Below are 24067 nucleotides of genomic sequence, written 5' to 3' on the forward strand. Positions count from 1 at the left end.
TAATAATAACATATGCCAAATAATCTACTGCTCATTAGCGCTACATATAGATTACTCATTTAATCAATCAAAATTATGGTGAACTTATTACAGAGTAAATCAGCGTCAAATAGGCACATACAGATCCTCTCAAAGAGGGATTAATCAAGTGGGACATGACCGTATCAAAGTCCCATATAAATTGCATCTCATCGCACTAAAAAAAGGGAAAAAAAAAAAAGATCAGCCGTTACAACTTTTATGTAATTTGCTGTAAGAACCCTAGCTGTTTCTGTAATTTGACGCCTCTGAATAAGAATAGCATAAACAATGTATAACTTTGGCTTCGTTTGGGATGGCTTTCTTACTGCTTCTTAAAACAAATTTCTAGTACAAAATTTTATTTTATTTTATCAGAAATCTGCCTTCAAAAGCAGTAAAAAAAGTCATCCCAAACGAAGCATTAATCCGTTGTTCCCTTGCTAGCCTTGTAGGTGTTGGTAAGCTGCGTTTGTACATCTTGGGAAACTGCAGAGTGCTCCAGGTATTCCATGGTGAATTCGCCTTTCCCCTGTCAATATTAAAATAGATCAGAGACTGATCATCTACATCTAATGGCCGCGTTTGAATGCTAGGAATTTGAATGCACGTTAAAAAAGAAAGGATTGAATAAGCTTAAGGGCGCTCTGCTAGAGTTTTTGCCGGGTAGGGTGTCTATTGTCACGGGCGGCGCCCTTTCCCTGTTTTCTCATCTGCCACTCTGTTCTTTGTTTGGACTAAAGGTATATTTTCCCCCTTCCCAGCCTAAGCCCTAAAATGGTATAACTCAAGGTTTTAAAAATTGGACCGGATCGGCCGGGCCGACCGGTTGAACTGGGAATCGGTCTAGTCCTATAAAAAAAGTCGGTTTGTAGTCGATCCAGCTAAAAACCGATAGAATCACCGGTTAAACCAGCTAGCCGTCGGACCGGCCGCATTGGAAAGAACCGCCCGGTTCACAAAGCTCTGCACATCTAACGGCTGAGATCGCGTAATCACTTGCATTATGTTACAGAAAACAATGAAGCTCTTTCTACCTTTCCTCTCCCAGGTCGTGGAGCCCGGCTGCTTCCGTGCTTCATTCGTGAGTTTCGCAGGCCGCTCGCAATTGCATTTTATAGTAATAATCAAATCTTCTAGTGGCAAAGACATATTAATAAAGGTATATTAAGACAATTTGTGAAATATAACAGTGGATGTATATATGATGTGCACCATTATGTTATTATCAATGGGGGCATATATGACTATTTTAACTCCTCAACAGGTATAAGACGAGGGTGTCCTCTCTCCCCACATTTTCACATTTGTCATGGCTACCTTGTCTTCTATCATAGATGATTTTTTCAGAAAAAAGCTTTTCCTTCCAATCAAGAATCATTGCATATTTTGCATCTCGTATATGTGGATGACCTTCACATCTTTAGGAAAACAATGCTGCTTCAATGATTAGACTAAAACGATATCCCACTAATTTTAAAGCCTGTATGGCTTTAAAGTGAACTAAGACAAGAGTGGCATCACATTCATTAGTTTTATCTCTAATGCAACCACCTCCTCCAACATATCTAAATTCAAGATCTCTTCAACACCTTTTAAGTAAGGAATGCCTCTCCCATCGATAGATTTTCATCCTTTTCTAGAAAAATTCAAACCTGGATGGACATTTGAAAAAAAAAAAAAAAAGAACGTTTATCTTTTGGTACATATTTTCACTTTTGAGATTCACTTTTTGGAACTATATAGCTTATTAACTGATATCTCTTCATATGTTGAAAAGCATTAACAATAAAGTGATCAGTCGATGCTCTTCTTTTATTTCAAATGTATTTATTGCATTGCTTTGTATCAAACTATTTTAATTAAAATAATAGGGGTTTTTGGCATAACATTCTTATCCGCTCTAAACACTAGCAGCATAGAAAATCATATGTTTTTTTTTAGCCTTTAGAGCTCTTAGTAGAAAGGGTCTTATGCTTATATCTGAGAGCTCTCTTTTCATGTATAAAACAATTCATGAGGCCAACTCTCTGAGATGTGGCTCAATTTCAAAATTGAAGATGGTACCAAATAAAAGCACTTTAGTGGCTCATTGGTTATTGAAAGTTTGGTCCCATGTGTGACTACCTTCTCAATCTACCTAGAAACTCACCTCTTTCCACCATCTCATTGAATGATCACTAATGACTGCCCCTTCAGAATCTTTCTTTAGTGCCACATATATATAACGTAATTTTGGATGTGCCTACTTTGAGGGGGAAGATAAAATCCTATGGTCTAATAAACTTTTTTACTCATTTTCTTCAGCTAAAAAGGCTTTGCAGACCTACCTCTCTTGCATTAATTGGGCTAAATATGTTCGGTCCAATGGGCACTCTCTCACATTTTCCACAAACACTTGGATGGCCTCCAACATGTAATAATATGATAGCTAGAGCTTCACAGCAAGCACAAATGTGTTTATGTTAAGGGAAATTTTGATATGCATTCTCATGCAGTTTTTGCCTATACTTCAAAGATCTATTGAGGGCCATTTAGCCTAAGGCAATCACTTTATTTTAGAACCAACCATCTTTTTCAGGTTCTTGAGTTCATCAAAGACATTGCCTCTCCTTATAAAAAAAATCTCTAACTGATCATTATTAGTCTTCTGATTTATAATATTTGGGTTAAAATGAACAATAGAATCAATTATTCTATGTGCTCCTTTATTCACAATACAACCCTCTCTCTAAAATTTCAAGCTAAATTGATTATTAAGAAATGTTAAGCCTTGTCATCCAATAATCTGGAGGTGATTAATTGTTGAACTAATTATACCACCAAATTTGGTATGCACTTTCTCGCTTTACTATTGGTTGATCTATGGGCTTTTCTGGTTTTCTCGTTCCTTATATTCAGGATACCCATTATTTGGTTGGCTAAGATTTAATTTTATCATTTCTATTGGGCCTTTATGATGTGATTATGCGGTGGTTTAGTTTCTTTTGTCACTTTAGTTATGAATTCCTGTTAACTTGGCGGAAGTTTCTTTTTTATGGTGGTTTTTGGCATTGATTTTTCATGAATTTGATTTGCATGTCAATAATTAGGATCAAAACATAAACTATTAGATTTGCATGTCAATAATTAACCCATAAATTATTAGATCTTCGATTCATTTGCTTCACTTTCCTTCAATCAAAACATAAATTTTTGCTTCATTTTCCTTCAATCAAAACATAGACTTAAAAGATATATACTTATACTTAAACACAAACACAGGGAGTATAAGTCCCTATAACAAAATACCAAACTTCTAGTCATGTATTTATTACCTGGGTCATCGAACGCAAGGAGGTTGAATAACCAAACATATTATTCAATGGTACCTGAGATAGCAATTACATAAGTCAGCTTATACCGCATTAACAAATCTATGATGTAATTTCTTGACTTTGCAATTAACTAAAAAGTAAGGAAACACTCCACAATCCACACTTAAAATAGGATCACATCACTTACTAGTAATTAAGTCATTAAGAAGAGGAACATGTAATGTTTTATCAAATACAATTTTTTAAATATACATAATGGGTCTAAATCAAATATCAGAAGCTTTATATAAATATTAAGACTATGATCAAGATATAAGAGTTTATAAAATATAAGATTTTTTATGGAGAAATAAAAATTTATTTGATATAAGAACGTTTTCAAATATAAAACATTTTAGACAACTCAAATTAGTAACAGTCATAAGATTTATCAAATATAACGCCTTATGCTCTAATAATTTAATTTACGGGTTTCATTCAAATATAGCATCTTTGATCTGAATACAAAAAATTGTGCATATCATTATGTTAGCACATAATTTTATAGGATATAGGTATAACTACTAAATTTGAATTGAAGCTCATAACTCTTCATATGGGCAACAGATGTTACCTCATTTAAAGCACAGATTTGATTAGGGCTATAAAATTATTATTCTCAACTAAAGCACCTCAAAGACAGAAGATAATATATTTCCTTTTTCTATGTATATTCTGAATACAAGCTAAGTAGCGAAGATGCTAGAATTTTGTTGCATTAAAACTCAAATAAGCAAAATATGCTTGAATGCAGCTGCAATAAAACATGAATAACACAAACAAATTTCACCATGAAGTAGAAAAGGCAATAAAGTTCAAGTTCTAAATGGAATACACAAGGGCAACCATTCAAAAGAGAACACTAAACTTTAGATATGCTGGCTTAGCAAATAATAGGAATTTTTATGACTTCGAGAACCTAAGTAATTGTAAACGTAAACTCAAATAGTATATCAAAATAAACGGCGTACTTCAAACTACAAAAAAGAGGCAACATGTCACTTACATGGGCAACAATTACAGTATCATCACCCTCCTGATCATTTCCAACAATGATTCCTTTTCTCCTGGCATTGGAGGCAGAATTTCACATCACATGTCCTCATTAGAAAATAAAATAATTAAATAAAAAGAAACCAAGCAAAAATATATGATTTAAATTTTAATGAGCTAGCTTAACTACAAGAGTACTAACACATACTTGTTAACATCACCAGTAACGGTGCCCTGGAACTCAGTTGGAAATTTCACTTCCACCTTCATAACAGGTTCCAGTATAACGGGCTTTGCTGCAGCATAACACTGTCAACATGGTCTATTAATTAAACTATCGTAAAGCACCCATATCTATGGGCATTCTTTTTAGGGAAATTTACATACATACCACTTTATAATATCCTATTTACATATATGACACCTAAAACTTTAATATTACATGCATACCACCATATATTATTTTAATATCAAATATATCACTAATATTTCTTTCATACCACTCATGTTTGATTGAAAATGAACTATGGGTGGTATGTATGTAATATTAAAATTTCAAATGTTAAATATTTAAATAGAATAGTATAATGTGGTATGTATGTAAATCACCCTTTTTTATGCACTACAGACGTATATTCATAAAGAAGTATTATTTGGTATATAAGCCAATCTAGAAGATCATAGAATTAGGATAAAGACATGCATACTCTACCTGTCTCAAAGCATAGATAGATGCCAACTTGAAAGCAAGTTCACTAGAATCAACAGCATGTGAAGCACCATCTGTCAAGACTATTCTAATATTCTCAATGGGGTGCCCTATCAATGAACCCCTACAAAAAAGAAAACAAAGTGGAACATATAAACAGACTCCAAAAAAAATAATAACAAAAAATCCACAATTTGTTACTTCCTCTATGACTCACGAGTTGCAGGCTTCCTTGAACCCTTTCTCGATGGCAGGAATAAAGTTTGACGGAATAGCTTGTCCAATGATCATGTTCTCAAATTCAAATTTCATAGTTGCGTCTGATGGGAGAGGTTCGATATATCTTCCATAGAAAATATAAGAAAAGAAAAAAATGTAAGCATAAAGATATAGCTGCTGTTTTAAATGAAATAGGGCTAGAGACATGCACTAATTCAAATTTCATTGTTGCATCTGATGGGAGAGGTTCCATATATCTTCCATAGAAAATATAGGAAATGAAAAAAATGTAAGCATAAAGATATAGCTGCTGTTTTGGCTAGAGACATGCACAAATCTCTCTCCCTCTCTCTCTCCCTTGCTCACACACACATATCCAAGTCTTCGGTCCCGGTATCAAAGAGCAAAAAAATCCTTCATTCACACTGATTCTCCTGTATAATTCTGATATATCCACAATTTTCCACAGCAATTTCTTGAATATTTTTTTGGCTTTCCTACTGTCTAAACCGTTTAAAACATCAGACCCAATCTCGACACCACTGTAGAATTACTCCATAACCCACCATAGACCACCTTAAACCCATATAGTAGCTGAGGATCCTATTTCTCCACCCTCCACTCAAAATTTTGAAATTCATAACCAAATCAACTCCGAAAATTCAAGCACCAAAATTTTAAAATTTAGATTTTGAATTTCAAACTCTCAACCTAATCTTATTTGGGTAAGCCTAAGGTAAGTAAAACTTGAACCAAACCATCCCAAATTGGTTCTAAGCAAACACTCATCCTTGGGTTCAAATTTGAACCAATGAATTTTTATCATCCACAACAGTTAAAAAATTGCGAAGAGTAACTTGAGTAGCATTAGCTTCTTTTCCGGACAGAATAATTGCTGCACTATTTGGCCAAAAGGAGCTTCATCCAAGGACATTTTGTGGGCCAAAGGGGGTTGAATTATCACAAATTAGAGGTAGAATCCTGGACTTAAAGTTTGGATCATAATTTATAATGATTTGCAAATCTAGTCTCAAGCTTAGGCAACTCCATGCCTATGTGAGTTGAATATCCATTGCAACCTTTCTATAATTTAATAATCCCGTTTTAATTATTTCCACTTCATATTAAAAGTGGACGATACACATGATAAAATTGAATCTTGCTTGTTCAAAACAGCCTGATACAAAGTTATAAACTGAACTAAGTTACATTTACTATTGCATTGACACTTGAATGAATTAATAGCAATAAAAGCTGACTCATGTGGTTTAATTTATATTGCTAACTTAATAACTTGTTCATATCATTCCACTTAAGTTGACCTTCATGTTAGTTGCATCTTTACATGCCTGACATATCAATTCATCATCTCATTACATATACATAGGTTCATAGTATCATCATAACTCTAAAACTTCATAAGAGGAAAGAAAAGCTAACCAATATTATAATAGTTACATGTGACATTTACAAAATCATAGGCAGATTTCTAAACTTAGCATCAAATAGATTATCTAAAATGAAACTGACAACATATGGTTCATAAAACTCCTAGGGTATATCTTGTTGTTAGTATCATGCACATCATAAGAAAAGTATAAGTTATTACAATTTCCTTAATTTTTATAAATATAGTGAAGACTTCGTGATAATTGAAAGTTTCATGCTTTCACAATCAACTTTATTTTAATGATGTCATTGAGGATACTATTGATAATCCCACTCAATTCAAACCAACAACTACTACATCATCATCTAAGGTCCTTCGTCCTCCAACATCAATGTTCCAGGCAATGCTACTAATACTAGATCCTTTAAATCCCCTCTCAAATGGATTGATCATATTGAAGATATAATAATAGGAACATCAGAGCTTGGAGGGTTAATCATCGTAGAGGCCGGAGATCTACAACTTTGATCGAGTCTTTATATTTTTAGTTTTCGTGTTATAGAAGATTTATGGGGTGTTATTTATTTTATTACAGTTTTACCCTCACTTGAGGGAGCTTTTGTGTTGTTTGGCCAAAGGCCTTCTTATCTTTTGTTCATTTCATGTTTTTAGTGCCTATATATATGGCCCATTGTTCTCTTGTATAGATGATGAATATTTTGATATAAATTTCTAGTTATATGCTTCCTCTTCTTTTGGTGAGTTGAGTTTGTGTGTGAAGTACTTTAAAGAAAGGCAAAGAAATACCCAACAACATGAGAGCTCTTGGTTGGTATCATCTTCCCTCTCTCTATCTTTCTTCTCCTTCTCTAGCCCCCCAAACAGCCTCCCACTGCTGCAGCAACCTGCTGCCCTCAACCAATAGCCACCTCCCTCCCTTCCTCTCTAACCGCCTCCACCTTCTCCCCAACACCCTTGACCCTTAGGCTTCCCAATTCTGCAAGTAATTCACATTAATTGAGCATTTGTTTCAATTAATTGTGACCTTTAGATATCCACAACCGCTTTAATTTTTCCCCTTCCCAAGAAAGCCACCTTTCTCTTCCCCAAGAAGCCAGCCCCCACCTCTTCGCCTCCCAAGCTAACTTTTCCTTTCCCAAACCAACTAATTCTCTTCCCAAGCAAGCCACATCAGCCCTTTCTCTTCCCCAAGCAGCCAGCCCCCACCTCTTCACTTCCCAAGCTAACTTCTCCCTTTACAAGCCATTAAAATCGGCCAAATCATCTCTCCCCTCCTTCCCATGCATCCAGCCTGGCTTTCCCCTCCAAACAACAAAATCGTGAACTGATCCATTTCCAAACCCTCATCTAGCTGAAACTTTCATTTCCCTCCCCATTATTCTACCTCTCCAAGGAAGCCTAGCTTCTACTAATGCAACAAGGACATTGATTCAATAAAGAGAAGGGTTTCAAGGGAAAGCCAAGGAGGAACTAGTCGTCATTTCACCAAGGACTTCATTCCTCCCATTCATAAGCTAAGCATCTAACCCTTCCATTGTTCTTCATCTGACTAAATATTGGTCTTCTCATTTCATCTACAATAGCATCATCTCATATGTGTTGATTAATCTGCTAAGTTCTACTTAAATTTGAGCAAACAAAAATTATAGTGACTAATCCCTTAATTAAATATTGGACTTGGGCCAACCCATGTTAGCTAGTCTAAACTGATTCACCTTTTGTTATTGTTTAGCCTTTACTAGTTAGTTTCTTGCTATCACATGATCTAATAATTCAAATTTTCTTATTGTTCTTAATGTATTATGAAGTTTATTTTGTTGTCTTTGATGTTATCTTAGCATAAATCTCTTTTTCACCAAGTCATACATCATATAAAATATCATAATCTATGTTTTTCAGATGGTTTAGAAAGAGATTCTCTAGTATAAGATTTTATTGTTGAACGTACACTAGAATCAAACCTTAAATCTAAAATTGAGCCTATAAAATCACCTGTTTGTGCTCCAAATAGACCAACAAGCTGAATCCAACCGGGAGTCATGTTAGCACTACTAATTTATGACAGCCTTCTCATCATCTAATTATCAGAAAATTATATGCAACAATTACTCGTCTAAAAGCAGTTCAACAAGGCACTGATTTTGTATTCGACTTGCCATCAAATATGTAAAATTATTATTTAAAGAAAAAAAAAGTAAGTAAAATGCAGAATTAAAGTTACATATTTCTACAATTTTAAAGTTTGGCTTCATGAAAATCTATGTCAAAAAGTACTTTGGATGCAAGAAATAGATGAATCATATTATCAAATAATTACATACTATGGTCAATTTTATTTTAAGAAAACAGTTCATCCTCCTAAAGTCCCTACTTTTATCAAAAGAGTTTGATATGATAGTCAGAAGGACCTTTGATCTTAGGAGTTAATTCGAAGTTCTCAATCTTTTCTCTTAATAAAGTTATCAATCATACTTCACTTAGAAAGCTTAAAACTTTTACTTCATTACCTTCCATGTATCACATTTTAATTGTGTTGCATTACCTGTTTGTTATTTGTATAAGTTATTAACTCTAAAAATTAAATAATAAGCATGAGGAAATTTTATAATCATAGGATGTCAATTTTAATGTATAGGATAATAGTGAAGAAAATCATAGTTTATTTTGTATTTATTGATGTATTCTATATACTTTTTGCATTCTACCCACACTGAATTACTTCTAGATCATCAAAATCATACTATATTTCTAGAATGCTGATACATATTACGCTTATTCTAGTTTTGTCTTTCAACATGAAGGCCATACCTATTTTCTATGTTCAAGGCTCATTGTTCAGTCCTGCATGAATGCATTGTCACTCCATTTATTGACAAGTGTTCAATGAAAGCAAAGCATATGTGCGACAATTACAGTGAAATCGATCATTATTGATGCATCAAGCATCAGTACAATTATGTAATTTTAGTTCATTTTTACAACCTTATCCATATTTTACAATCAATTGCAAGCACACAAATCATTCATAAAATCCTTTATGTATCCTTAATGTAAACTCATGTCCGATGAAATCCCCCAAAACATGCCAAAGAGTTGTGAACTCCCACAACAGGAAAACAGTACGCATGCATATATTTTGCTGCATTGTGATGCCATCCAAGCCATCTGTTAGACCGGCCCAGAATGGGCCGGTTGGACCGGTCCAACAGAGACCGGTCCACTGCTACGCAAGACGGGCTGGGCGGAAACGGCAGCAAGAGGCGGAGCTTCCTGTGGACCCCACGTGGGATTAATTTTGATTTGGGAGGGAGAAATTTGAATGAGGGGGCTGTTTTAGGAAATCCATTATTGTCCTTTATGATTATTTTTGTTTAATTAGGAGATTGGGGGGAAATTAGGATCATCTTGAATTTGAAGAAGAAGTTTGAGATCTCTTGGTGTTCTTGGGCTCTAGGGTTTGCTAGAGACTTGTGGATAGTTGTTCTTCCTCTCGAATCGAAGAACGTTGTATCTTTCTTTGTTTTGCGTACATTGCTAGTGAAATACAAGTCGTTTCTTGCGTTTTCTCTCAGATTTCCCTGTTTTCCTGCTGTTTTCTCTGCTGTGGACAGCAGTTTGCTGCTGTAAATTTATTGGTTTGGATTAGAATTACTTGTGAACTAAGTAATTCCTATCACCATCCGTTGCATAAAATCTTGAAAGTGATCCGGCAACCCCAATTTGAGTGAGTTCACCTAATCATCTTCTCTTACTCTCCAATCCCACACCTGCAACGCCCTCTATCTTCTCTGTATCTCAAGATAAAGATGCCCAAAATGCCTACTTTCATTATCACCCCAGAACTTTGCTTTCTTCCTTGAAATGCCTCCTACGTTAACACACATAGTTTGAAAGTCTTTAATCATTATTAAAAAATAACTTTTTTGCTTTATCAAAAACTAAGTCTTTGTATTGTCAAAATTACAAGAGTTTTCTTTACTTTTTACATCGCCTTCCTTGTGCTAAGATTATCATCTTAGTTTCTCCTAATTAATAGCATCGATGGGTTTAACATACTAAATATGAATGCTTCTAGTCTTCTAACACTTACAATGAATATAAAAAGCTGCAGAAAAGACAAACTAAACAGAAAATATTGATTCAAGATTATTGAAATAAAATTTATCGTAAGAAGTTGTAAACCAGTAAAAAAAAAATAGTACCGTCACAATGTAAAAAAACTCAAGGCAACGACTACTCATCAAGAAATCATTTAAATGACATTTTAAGCTTACGCTTACCCAGAAACACGTCCATATTGGCCTTGACCCCCAGTCTGTTTCTTATGCAAGTAATCAAATTCTGCCCGCTGTGTTATTGTCTCTCTAAAGTTTACACGAGGTTTTCCAGTTTGTGCATCAACCTTGAAATCAAAGGATGCAGATTTGAGAAAATATAGTTAAAATACAAATCAACAAATGGTTCCATGTAAGATACTAGATTTTTAAGTTGATTAAATGAATGAACTAAGAAGATAACGTATGCTATTATCCCGTTTTGCCAGCAAATATAACCGGGCTATCTAAAATCCAAATTAATCATGCCAGGATCCTGATAGCCTGATTTTTAACAAAGAATTCCGCTGCAATAGGCATGAGTTTTGAAGCTTGGCAATAGCAAGAGAATGTACAGACATTTCTTCACAAAAAATGGAAAAACAATAAGGACAGATACCACACCAATCATAGTTCCAAGTAACCTTAAACAGGATTAGTAACTACTCTAACCAAAGAAGCACAAGAACGCATACATACATATACATATGATATATATCTAATATATAACGCACATTAAGAGAGAAATTTTGGCCATCCTTTCCAATTTTTCTCTACTATTTTATAAGGTCTTCAAGATCAATACCACATAATTGATTATAAACTACAACATGAAAAATACTTGTATTGAATTCAATAAACTTGAATTCATTACGTATGTTAAAAATAAGGATGAATGGATGGTACATTGGAGAACAATTAAAAGTCAATCTAAACCATGTCAACAAATTTAAACTATCAAATACCCTAAAAACATCTTCAAGAATCCATGTATATAATTTCAATCCAATTGAAAAACTCTATGCATTTAAAAATGCAATTACCTTCTAAGCAATCGACATCATCCATTATGAGAATTTTGATGCAAATGATTGAAGATCCTATTGCCTTATATTTTTTGAAATCAAAAAGTCTTTAATTTTAATGATGATAAAGAGAATTGATAGTTTTGATCTCTATTAGAAGGTCACAAAATCAAAATTTAAATTAGTGGAGAATGGCATTCTCCTCCTACTAGGAGCAAAAACATACATATGGTATAGATAAGGAGTGCAACTCCACCCACGCACAAATAAAGAATCCCAGCCACATAAACACAAAAGGTCTGAAATAGAAGAAAATAGAATTATTGATAGATAAATTAAAATTTCTAAACATTGTTAAATGCGTGAATATAGGCCGTGTTTCCTTCTTAAATTGGATTAAAAAAGCTGAAGTTGAGATACTCATGAACCTTATACTCCCTTCGAATGCGCTCAACATAAATATCCAAGTGCAGCTCCCCCATCCCAGAAATGATAGTCTGAAAGCGACATGTCCATAAGTACTCAAGATAAATATAAGGACATGAAATAGACTGAAACAGAACATACCTGCCCACTTTCTGGATCCAAACCAACACGAAAAGTAGGGTCCTCTTTCTGAAATCTATTAAGAGCTTTCGAGAACTGGTATGTATTGGAAGAAAAAGTGCATCAGCAAGACATTTCATTACATGTAGGAAAAACAAATCATTAAAAAGAATGACTTGCCTGTGCTCCAGAATCTTTAGAAATAGGTGAAACAGCCAATGACATAACTGGCTCAGGAACATTCATAGATGTCATAGTATACCTCACAGACCCATCGGTGAATGTGTCCCCTGATAAAAAGTATTTAAAAAGAGATTAGAAACGAACAATTATATAAAGGATAATGTAAAAAATATAGCATTGCATTTTGTACCTGAAGCACAATCAATGCCAAAGACTGCTACAATCTGCCCAGCATGAGCTTCTTGAATGTCCTGTTAGATCCTGAACAATATTAGTAGTTATGCTGAAAATACTTCTCCAAAAAGACTATCGAAAGAATATCTAACCTCCATTTCATTAGCATGCATACGAACTAGACGAGGAACCTGAAAACAAAAAGGGATAAATTGACAAACATATCGATATCTCATGATCATCATTAACACCATCACTAGCCCCATCCAAACTAAATTGGGGCAGCAGAAAAATCAATTCTGAAATTTGAACAAAAAAAAAGATCATGACAGTGAAAAAAAAAGGAAAGTATGTACCTTAGAAATCATAAAGAAACTAAAGCACATAAACATTGAATCAAAATCTGTCTCTCGAATGCATCACTTTAAATCATGAATATAAATTCAAACCAAACTAAAATATGTCACTCAGAATGTGGATCAGCAATCAATCTGGAAAATGCTACCTATTAAGGTGAATGTTTCAAAATGAATGCATTTTAAGAAATGTGGAGCAATTTGAATACATGTATTTTAGAAATGTTTAAGTTGTTTGATTGGGCATAAAATCAAATAAATTGAAATGATTTTTTTTGTGTTTGTTTTACATGTTTAAAATGTTGAAATGATTTTCAAAATGCATGCATCTTAGGGAAATGGATAGTGACAGGAGGGCAACAATGGAGTGGGGTGGCAGCAGCAAATAAGGGCCGGAGGAGAAGTGAGGTTACGAGCTATGAGTTTCCCCTATATTTGAGATTTTTTCAATTTGGGTAAATTTCAACTCGTCAAAAATAAGCATTACAAGATATTCAAATCTCCCACACATTTGCCGTGCATTTGGTTTACATCAAACTAAACAGTAAATAGACAGGGATCTATTGCTATCCAATCCTTGGGTTGATTTATATACATTTGAAAGTTTGGGTTGAGCAATGATATCTCATGGCTTTGCTTTTGACAATGATTTCGTGTGACTTTGTTTTGGCAGCCTATAGGTTTTCTACAATTTTAACATACTTTCATTAATCCCTTCATAAGTGTGCTTTGAATTCCATGGAACTAATAGTAACTTACTGTGACACTGATGGTTTTTTAATGCCAAAATTAAGTTGTATTCCTTATCTAGTAATCATCGATTCTACATATTAGTTTTATGGGTTTAAAGTAATTATGAATACGTGAGCACAAATCCCTCACTTGAATATCGAAGTTGTAGTCAAGGTTTTCAAAAGTAGACTTCTCGTAGCATTCATAGAGCAACCGTCCTTGAAATATGAAACGTTGATAAATTCCAAAAATTAAAGTTTGTAAAGTTTAGCTTTTGATCAATAAAAGTTCAAATACATTTTTTTCAATCACGTGTGCTTTTTTCTTCATTCCTTTGAGAATAATGCAAGTGCAATAAGCAAATTTTAGATGGTATCCACTTGTACTAATGTAAGGCCTGAGTTTTTCTTTCCATACGGTGAATTCTTTCTTTTAATCTTTTACTTCCAAACTACTTTGTTATTTCTGCTACAACAATCGTGACAAACTTGTTGCAGCTGGTTTTCAATTGCAAAAAGAAAATTTAAGTTCATTGATTTTTTGCAGTTCTGATTATTTTGGATCAATTTAGAAGAGCAGGGCAACTAAATTGTACACATTAGATAGTTTGGGACTACAAGAGTCTCACAAATAGTTTATAAACTATTTTAACATTTTCCTCAAACAAAAATTTATAGAAAGAATCCAGAAAAGCAGAATAATAAAGAAAATGCTATAATAGTCTCAGAATATTCTTAATGTTTTACTGGTAATGCAGTATTTTTGTTGTGAAGTTGCAATGTGCATATAGCAATGTTGCTTACGAGACCAGTACAGCAAGAAATTGCTCATTAAAAGCCTGCTGAAACATAAAGCTGAAACATAAAAAATCAATGTCGCTCAATTTCATCAATAAATCAAAATAAGTTCCAGGTGGATTCTTCTAACATGACCGCACAGTTATTCCACATTAGTTATAAGATATATTTTCCATCAATACAGCACAACGATAACTTGCAAATTACTCTCCTAAACATCTATATAAAAATGTTGATTAATTAGATATTACCTTGATCTTTTTCCCTGTATTTATGTTGATGATGAAGTCACCCTTTCTTATAATACCTTCGTATATTCTGGCAAAAATAAATTAATAAATAACAGATCTAAGAATTAGCTTTTCATATTTAATACTGAAAGGAATAAGTTAATAAATATGCAAAGGAAATGTAAAACGGGGAAAAAATGTTAGACATACCTTAAATAAGTCAACTGGCCAAAGCGACCCTCTTCTAATTTGAAAGCCAGAGCAACAAGAGGTCCAGCTGGACTTCCAGATAACAGAACCTTCAACAAAGAATCAAGAATTAACAATACAGATAACTCATAAAATATAAACTTCAAAGAAATATTGGCATGTCAAGCCTTCCGTAGATAGAAAACACCATGCACCTTCTCTTCAGCCTGATCCTGGTCCAGGGCATGATTTTCAACTTCAGTAGGGCAGGGCAAAAAGCTAATTACCCCATCAAGAAGAGGTTGTACACCCTACAGAAATCAAATTGCATCCTATCATGGATTGGACAAATTTGTGACACAATAAAAATGAAATACAAAACTGAAACTGCTCAGAGGAAACATGAAATTTTAAGAAATTTAAGAAGCATAAAGGAAAAAAGATAGTTCTAAGAAAAACAATAGGTCGTTTTAGCACCTTGTTCTTAAAAGCACTTCCCATATAAACGGGCACAAATTTTCGTGATACTGTAGCCCTACGGATAGCCATCTGAAATGATAGGATACAAAAAAATTGGAATGGTAGAATGAATACATGATCATAAAAGAATTTAAAATAGCATTCAGAAATATAGAAATGCGAGCTTCAATTAAATCAGAACACTCAAAAATAAGGTAAAACAGAGAAATATATGAAGCAGGACTTTAATCTTCAGATAAGATGTACAAAGTAAGAAAACGCTATCACAAAATGTCAGACTAACAGAAATACATGGACCTACAATGCCTAAATAAGTATATAAAAACCATTGTCATATGCCAAGGGCATCTGCGCTTATAGTTTTGAAGAGGTGAGTTTGGAACATATTTTCACAATACCTTGAGGTCATCTGATGATATGGGCTCATCATTAAGAAAAGAATCAGCAAGCTGATCATCAACTTCAGAAACAACTTCTATAAGTTCACGTCGCTTTTCCAAGACCAAAGCCTCAAGATTTGAGGGGACATCAGATGCAACAATATCCTCACTGCAAAGACAACAAGAATACTAAAATTGCATATAATCATATTTTCAGATATCAGAATTAAAACAACATAAGCGGGAAAACATCAGTGCTCTGTCTGTCCTCATACTATAACATACCCATTGGATCCATGAAAATAATAAGCTTTCATTTCAACAAGATCCACAAGACCCTGAAACTCCTCTTCCAATCCAATTGGAACTTGAACTGCTGCAGCATGGTGCCGAAGCTTGGATCTTGCCTGAAAAATTTACATCTGCATCAGGACTCCATGTCTCAAGAGTACTCTGAATTACAAATAGAGTGAACTTGAAACCATATTACATGTTAAATTAAGCAAATTCAAACCTTCAAATGATTACAAATTACTTTCCTAATACTACTCAATTGCCATAAACCATTTTCTTTAGTTCTACTCGCATAGTTAGTGATGCATAGGGCAAAGTAATAGACCTTATACCATATCCACAAGTGGTATGTAATAAAATACAGCACTTGATACAAAGATATATAAAGATATAAGACTGAAGGAATGACCAAATACTCAATCCAAAGAAAAAAAATGAAAAACAAAAGACAATTAAGTGCCTCAACAGCAGGTATAGTTGCCATGCCCATGACCTAAGACATTTCAAATTACTATAGACCATTAGAAGCAAACATATGTACCCTTCCAAATTCTTATCTCTAAGGAAAATGCTCTGGTAATAATTCATAGTTTAAATAAAAAAACAAATAAGATAAGAATAGTTAAACATGTTCAATGTTCGCTTTAGAAAGAAGAAATATCAAATAGAATAATTATCGCAAAATTAATCAAATAGAAATATTATAGTTTCAAATTCAATAGTTGAAATTATAGTTTTATGCAAGAATTTTTCTAAGAATTAAAGATTTAATGGAAAGACTAAATGTAATTTAGGCTCATTTTATGCCTCTTTATCAATAAGAATTATTTGAGTTGCAAATAATGCACATCTTTTCATGTTGGGCTCATTTTGTGCCTATTTTCAATTTTGGCGAACATTGCACCCGACTATGGTCTTTCTAACCTCCGTCATTTGCCTACAATGATTCTTCTGACCACCGTCACTTGATTATGGACTTTCAGAGCTCTGTCGCCCTCCGACTGACCACTATCACTTTTCGATCCAGCTAAAGGCCATTTACACAGGATTATTCCTACATACAGAAGCATTATACTTTCTAAACATGTTACTCAGTTTTTCGTTCTTCCAAAATGATTGTTCTCATTTTCTTTGCCAATGATTTTCATTTCTAACCTATAGTCTTCATTTTTTTTTTAATTTAAGCCGGGGAAAAACCTTCAAAAAATTCCATGCACATAAATGAAAATCCTTGTCCACACAACCCGCTAGAACTACCAATCTAGATTATTATCCAAATTCCAGAAGTTCCTAGAAATGATTACATACATCATCAATATCTCTTCTCATTTATCATCTACCAGTCTCATTTATAATCTACCAGTATTACAACTTATCCTTGTATTTCTTTTTACCTTCATTATTTTTTTCTGATAAATTCACCAGATTTAAAAAAAAAAAACTTTATAGACACAGACCTGAACAAATGATGCATGTCATCTTAGGTTTTAGATTTTGCTAATGCAAATCTATAATGAGGTCACTATGTGATCTTTGACATTGATGACCCGTCGATGCTGTGGGATCTCCAACCATGACAACTTGTCCGGGTTCTCAATTAGTTGTTAAGGAACTAATGGAAACATTTAATTCATAAATGATGACTGAAACATTATGTACAAGACTGCTTGACTTACCCTACTTGGGAATGGGCAAAATCCTTGGGTCGAGTAATTTTGCACCTTCCCAATAGGATTGGAAAAAATCCATATCACCATAAGTGATCGATCAAGCCTATCTTAGTGATCTCGATATCCATAAATGAGCATGTTATTAACTTCAGCAAACATTTTCTACTGAGTTATCAAATTCTTTGTGCCGACTTACCTCTAGATTATGTCAAACTTACACAAACGAGTGGGAGGTTGAAGGCTTAGTGGTGTAGTTCATGGGTTCCTTTTCTTTCTTGCTTAGAGTTGTTGGCCGATGGGCCAACTTTATGATAAATTATATTTACTCGAACTCCTGAGAACCTAGTAGACCAGGGGCTTGTTTTGAAATGTGTTGAGCTGTACTGTTATATGAGATGCTTCCTTTGAGTTGCCTTGTTAGTATTGATTGTCTTGGCTCACCCCTCAGTATTCCCTCTTGTCTCTTCTTGTTGGTACTCCAACTCCATTTAGCATGTATTGCAAATGTCTTCTTTGTGATTTGGTTGTGAAGATTGAGTGGATGAGAATATCATTGAGAGGTTTATCTCAATGCTGAGTGAATATTACGTACAGGCCGAACTAAAACTCGGTACCCGACCTCAACCACTTGGCGGCACTCACCTCTTGTTTTTGGGCCCACAACATGGAAAACATATTGAGAACCAAACCAGCCTTGAACATGAATCTTTCACCAAAATCAATCAGATGAGAAACAACTACGCAATTGCTGGCAGTAAAATGTGTGTTGTCTGATTGCAGCAAAAAAAAATTAGCAATTTTAATTCAGGCAAATATATAAGTGCACATCATATTTAGGGGCTGTTTGGATGCCAGATTTGTCCGGCTTTGAGCTAAATCCAGCCAAATAGAAAAACAAGCGAATCTAAATACAGAATCTCCAACTGACATTGATCTTTGAGAACAGCACTGAGCCATGCAACTCATCTAACAGCTAATCAATGACTGATATGGGAAACTTGTCCAGTATAATCTCCTTGTTCAAGGCACGATAATCTACATAAAATCTCCAATTATCATCCTTCTTCTTCACCAATAACACGGGACTAGATAAAGGACTCACACTGAGCTTGATGATATCAGCTTCAAGCATCTCTCGAATCAGCCTCTCAATCTCATCCTTCTGGACCTATGGGTAGCGGTATATTTAGACACTAATGAGAGATACTTCTTCCTTCAGAATAATAGCGTGCTCGTGCTCCCATGGAGGAGATAATCCTTGGGGAGGTTGGGATACCTCATTGAATTGTTGGAGAAGTGGCTACTTCTGGAATGTCCTCTATCTCCCGAGTGTCTCCTCCCTCCAAGCTCTGGAGCTCCACCAAGAACCCCACTCCTTCACCCTATAAGGAAAGCACCATGATTTTCAGGGAAACCATTACTTTAGATAAATTATGGTCTCCCATAATCACCACATTTTTTCCCTCCACCTGGATCTCCATAGCTAAGGCCTTCCAGTCAACCTTGGTCTACCCCAAGGTTTGTAGTCACTTCATACCCAAGATCAAATCCGTACTTCCCAACTCCAGTGGAAGAAAATCCTCCTTGATGTAAATCCCTTGCAACTCCACCACCAATCCCTAACAGATTCCCCTGCTCTTCTCCACCTTCCCTATGCCCATCATCACCCCAAAGCATCCATGTCCACAAGCTTTCAGCCTTAGCTTGTCAACCATCCAATTTGATATGAAATTATGAGTAGCTTTAATATCCACCAAAATCGTCGCTGCTTCCCCACCTATCTATGCCCTCGTCTACATAGTGTGATTCAGGGTGAATCTCACAACATAATTCAACAAAACATGTGCCACCTCCAAGTGTAAGTGCTTCTCTTCCACTACCACTTTTGCTTCTGCCTCTACTCCGCCTGTCTCCTTCTCATCACAAAGAAAAAGGGCTTGCAAGGCGTGATTTTTACACCTATGACCCGGCATAAACTTCTTATCGCACCTTAAAAATAGACCCTTAGGCCATTTGTCCTGCAACTTCGTATAAGTCAGTCGTTTAAAGCTCCCTCCCGGACAAGCTCCCAAACCTTTCTCCTTTGGAGCTTCCCTTTGACCCGATACAATCGGCACTCTAGGTGCAAGGAAGGTGGTCTTCGTGCAGTAAAAACCTCCAAAAATATCCCCTTTGCTACTCTCAAGTGAGTTCTTGTCCTCTATCAATTGGGCTAACTTCATAGCCTCTCCCAAGTCACAGGGTCTTGCCACCCACACAGCAGCTCCCAGCTCTAATTTAAGACCCTTCACGAAACTTCTCTTTAACACCGTCTTTGTTAGTCTCCCTAAACGTCCCGAAAGAAGTTCAAATCTCTCCCAGTACTCCATCACCGTTCCCACCTATGTCAAAGCAAAAAATTTCTCATAATAGTCCCCATCTTGCCTGGTTCGAAAGCGCTCCAATAAACGATCATTGAACTCCTCCCACAAACGAATCGGGTATCTCATCTCCTTCCATTGGAACCATGCTAGTGCCTTCCCCTCGAGACATAAAGTCGTCTCCATAAGCCTCTCCCCTTCCGTCAATCTGTTCACCGCAAAATATTTCTTCATTCTATAGATCCACCCATGTGCATCCTCGCCTTCAAACACTGGCATTTTTAACTTCCCGACCTTCGGATCTCCTCTGCCCCAATTTCCCCTTCCGCCCCCATGCCTCCTATGAAGCTAGCATTGGGGTCCCTCCATGGTTCTCTCTCTTTTCATATCCCCCTCTTCCTTCAAATTCAACTCATTTGTTCTCTTCTTCACATTCCCTCCAACCTCCATATTCCCTATCAATCCAACTTCTCAATAGAAGCTCAAGGTGAGGTATTCCCTCATCCCTTCCTAAAATTTCCACCTCTCCATCTTCCCTCGGCACGTCATTTTCCTGATTTCCCCCTGCTTTTGGCGAAATCACTTTAGTTTGAAACTCCAACATCCACTTCGTCATTTCCTCTAGATTTGCAAACCTTCATTCCATTGCTGAAAAACGCTCATTCAACTATCCCACTTCCGTTCGCAGCTGCCCTACTTCCACCTCCAACTTTTATTCCAACACCTCAACTCTTCTCCCGGCCATTGGCCACAAAAACTTGCTCTGATATCACTTTTATAGGATTTGATGACCAAAACAGCACACAACGATATAAAAAAAAAACTTACTCTAAATAGATCCAAAAATAACACCAATGGACTGTAATTACTAATCTCCAAGCAAAGAAATATAAGATACAAGTTGAATCACCTTTCAAGAGGTGAATCGCACCTCCCACTAAGCACATGCTCAAAGTTACAAATAGTTGTGCGAGTTTTCTCAATACTCCCTCGAAATAGTTAATCAGTACTTTAATGTGGTCCTCTATGCAATTTTTTACTCATTTGATAAATTCATTAAGTTGTCAGACGCATAAGCAGAATGTCATTCCTTTGTACGTTCAAATGCCCAATTCTTTCCATTCTTCGAGAATGCAATAGAAGCCATCGACATAACCCACATTCTTGCACTTGTTACCAGACAGTTGCCAAATCGATATCGCAAAAAAAAGGCTCACTTCTCATAATGTCATGGTTGCAGTAATATTTGATACGCAATTTGTCTATGTTGGATCTAGCTTGGAAGGATCGACAGCTGATATTAGAGTCTTACGGTGGGAAGTGGAGGGTGATTTTATAGTGTGTTAGTTGGTAAATATTATTTGGTTGATTCTAGATATGCAAACATGGATAAACTAATTGCTCCATTTAAATGATACATATATCACTTAAGTGAATACAATGGTGAAGTATCTCGAAGATACTCTGCTACGTAGGAGCTGTGCAACCATCGTAATGCACAACTACATAATGTGATGGAGAGAACGTTTGGTATATGGAAAGAAAGATTTCAAGTGTTGACGCACATTCAACAATTTCCTCTAATGGTTTAGGCTGATATTGTGTTGTATGTGCAGTCTTGCACAATTTCATTGGGCGCTACCACGAGCACTATATGTACTTTAACATGTCATAAATTGAAATGCATCATGACAACGATTTGGGGAAGGCTCAAGTCAATGATGAAGACCTAAATTTGTATATAGGAGTTCAAGAGAGAATACAAAATGTTTCCCTAAGGCATTTAATCATGAAAAATATGTGAAAAGAACATGTAAATCTCTATCTAGTTAAAGTTAATATCATTCATGTCTCAAATTATCCCACTTACAGGTAACAAGTCATCGAAGTTGCTCAACTGGATAGCATGCAATGCTTGGAATATGAAGATGAAAGCAACTTAAATTTATCTTCAATTCTTGTTTATGAAGTTGTTGTACTTTTAACACAGTTTTGATTTATTCGTATGAACTATTGTTATTGTACGTTAATTACCCAAGAAAAATATATCATGTGTTAACCGATTTTAAATCCTAAATTGTATTGCCAAACAATTACATAGGATTTATCAAGATTTAGATTACTTATTGCCAAATAGTATTCAGAATTTAACACCCTCACTATTTAGTAAATCCTGATTTAGAGGATTTACAAAATATTGCTTAAATTAATCCTTGGTGCATCCAAACAGGCCCTTAGGATGATGAGATGATCAGAACCCAAAAGCAAGCATAAAAAGATTTAAAAAATTAAAATTAAATCAGCAGTTTAGTGTTTAGATTAAGCCTTTATATTCTCGTCATGCTCTCACCTGACTTAGAACTTTCCAAGGATCTGCTCCCATACGATCTAACTTATTGATAAAAGCAACCCTTGGAACTTCATATCTTCTCATCTGGCGATCAACGGTTATAGACTGGCTCTGCACACCACCAACGCTGCAAAGGACAAGTATGGCACCATCAAGAACGCGAAGAGCCCTCTCAACCTCAATAGTAAAGTCCACATGGCCCGGGGTGTCAATTATATTAACCTTCAACCATTAAACCATACATAAAGACTAAAGTTCAACATTCGGAATCATAAACTAGAGAAAACTGCCATTTTTACAGACCTGATAATCTTTCCAGGTGCAGTAAGTAGCAGCGGACTGGATGGTGATTCCCTTTTCCCGCTCGAGATCCATGGAGTCCATCTTAGCACCAACACCATCCCGACCTCTCACCTCATGAATCTCGTGGATCCGACCGGTGTAAAAGAGAATCCTTTCAGTAAGCGTCGTCTTACCCGAGTCGATGTGAGCCGATATCCCGATGTTCCTCACCTTATCCAACGTATCCTTCCACCAAGCCTCCTTCTCCTCCTTGGCGCGGGCCAGACCCGCTGTTGAGAATCCCCGCCATCCCCCGCAGGCTTCATCTTCGATCCAGAAAAGGGCGATGGCTGGGAAACGGGCACCGCTTCTCCAATTCGCCCCGCGGCGTAGTGAGGAAAAGATGCGGGCGACGCTGGATCTAGTCATCGTCGACGATGACGAGCTCGAGAGTCGAGCCCAGCACTATCTAAAACCCTAATCCGATAAAACCCTTAACGACCCGGCTCTGCTACCGGAGTTTTGCCATTCGGTTCTAGTTCAACCTACCGACACGATTAGTATGTTTTATTAAACTTCAAGTAGTTGGCAATACAAATGGAAATTGAAAACATAGACAAAAAATAATAAGTTGTATATTATTAAACTTCAAACAATGCCCAATAAGAGAATTTATAATTAACTAACAAAATTACTACTATAGTGTACAAATCAAAGAGAGCTTATCAAGATCCTTCCTAAAATATCAAGCTCAAATGCATACAAAAAATAATAAATTCAAGAGTCTAATATATAAAGATAATCTCAAAATTAAAAAGTTTTAAAAAAAAACCTTCTTGCATGCCCAGGCAAGCCTATCAAATTCTCATAGAATCATGGTTATTGAGAGGAAATGTGAGAAATGTCGAAGCCTTGTGTTTTTAGGATGTTTCTTAACTTAAAAAAATATATACCCAGATCTAAGATGTAGGGTTTTTTCATGCTGCATATATTGATTTGATTGCATTGCAAGATAAAAGAATTGATATACCCCCATATGTTAGATATATGAAGACTTCAAATGTAGCAATTAACTCGCTTTGTAAAAATCAATAGTTCATATAAGATCTCTTCATGAATGTAATTTAACGCTTTTAATTTTTATTTTATTGTTCTACTAAATACTATAACAAGAAAATTGAAGGATTGCTATACCTCCATATTTGGTGGGCTTTGATTA

At 35.4% G+C, this 24067-nt stretch overlaps 1 protein-coding gene across 1 annotated transcript; it reads right to left on the reverse strand.

Annotated features, from left to right (window-relative positions):
- Positions 1-34: 34 nt before the first annotated feature.
- LOC110114572 (elongation factor G, mitochondrial) lies at positions 35-23386 on the reverse strand. The gene is made up of 20 exons (XM_020847494.2): positions 22870-23386; positions 22567-22788; positions 16178-16299; positions 15911-16061; positions 15510-15581; positions 15248-15343; positions 15054-15142; positions 14865-14931; positions 12881-12919; positions 12745-12805; positions 12552-12661; positions 12393-12467; positions 12254-12322; positions 10987-11108; positions 5294-5419; positions 5080-5200; positions 4576-4676; positions 4381-4441; positions 3336-3389; positions 35-550 (listed from the first exon to the last, which is right to left on the reverse strand). Exons 1-20 carry the CDS (start codon positions 23275-23277, stop codon positions 443-445), a joined length of 2274 nt encoding a protein of 757 aa, XP_020703153.1. The 5' UTR covers positions 23278-23386; the 3' UTR covers positions 35-442.
- Positions 23387-24067: the final 681 nt, after the last annotated feature.

This window comes from Dendrobium catenatum, unplaced genomic scaffold (genome assembly GCF_001605985.2).
Source record: "Dendrobium catenatum unplaced genomic scaffold, ASM160598v2 fragScaff_scaffold_674, whole genome shotgun sequence".
In the NCBI taxonomy this organism is placed as follows: Eukaryota; Viridiplantae; Streptophyta; class Magnoliopsida; order Asparagales; family Orchidaceae; genus Dendrobium; species Dendrobium catenatum.

Excerpts from the sequence above, each read along its gene's own strand:
- LOC110114572 (XM_020847494.2), bottom strand. The coding sequence starts at position 23,277 with ATGACTAGATCCAGCGTCGCCCGCATCTTTTCCTCACTACGCCGCGGG. Across the intron at positions 12,806-12,880 it reads TGCATGCTAATGAAATGGAG|GACATTCAAGAAGCTCATGC; the intron begins GTTAGATATTCT and ends AGGATCTAACAG. Across the intron at positions 3,390-4,380 it reads ATACTGTAATTGTTGCCCAT|GTACCATTGAATAATATGTT; the intron begins GTAAGTGACATG and ends TTGCTATCTCAG.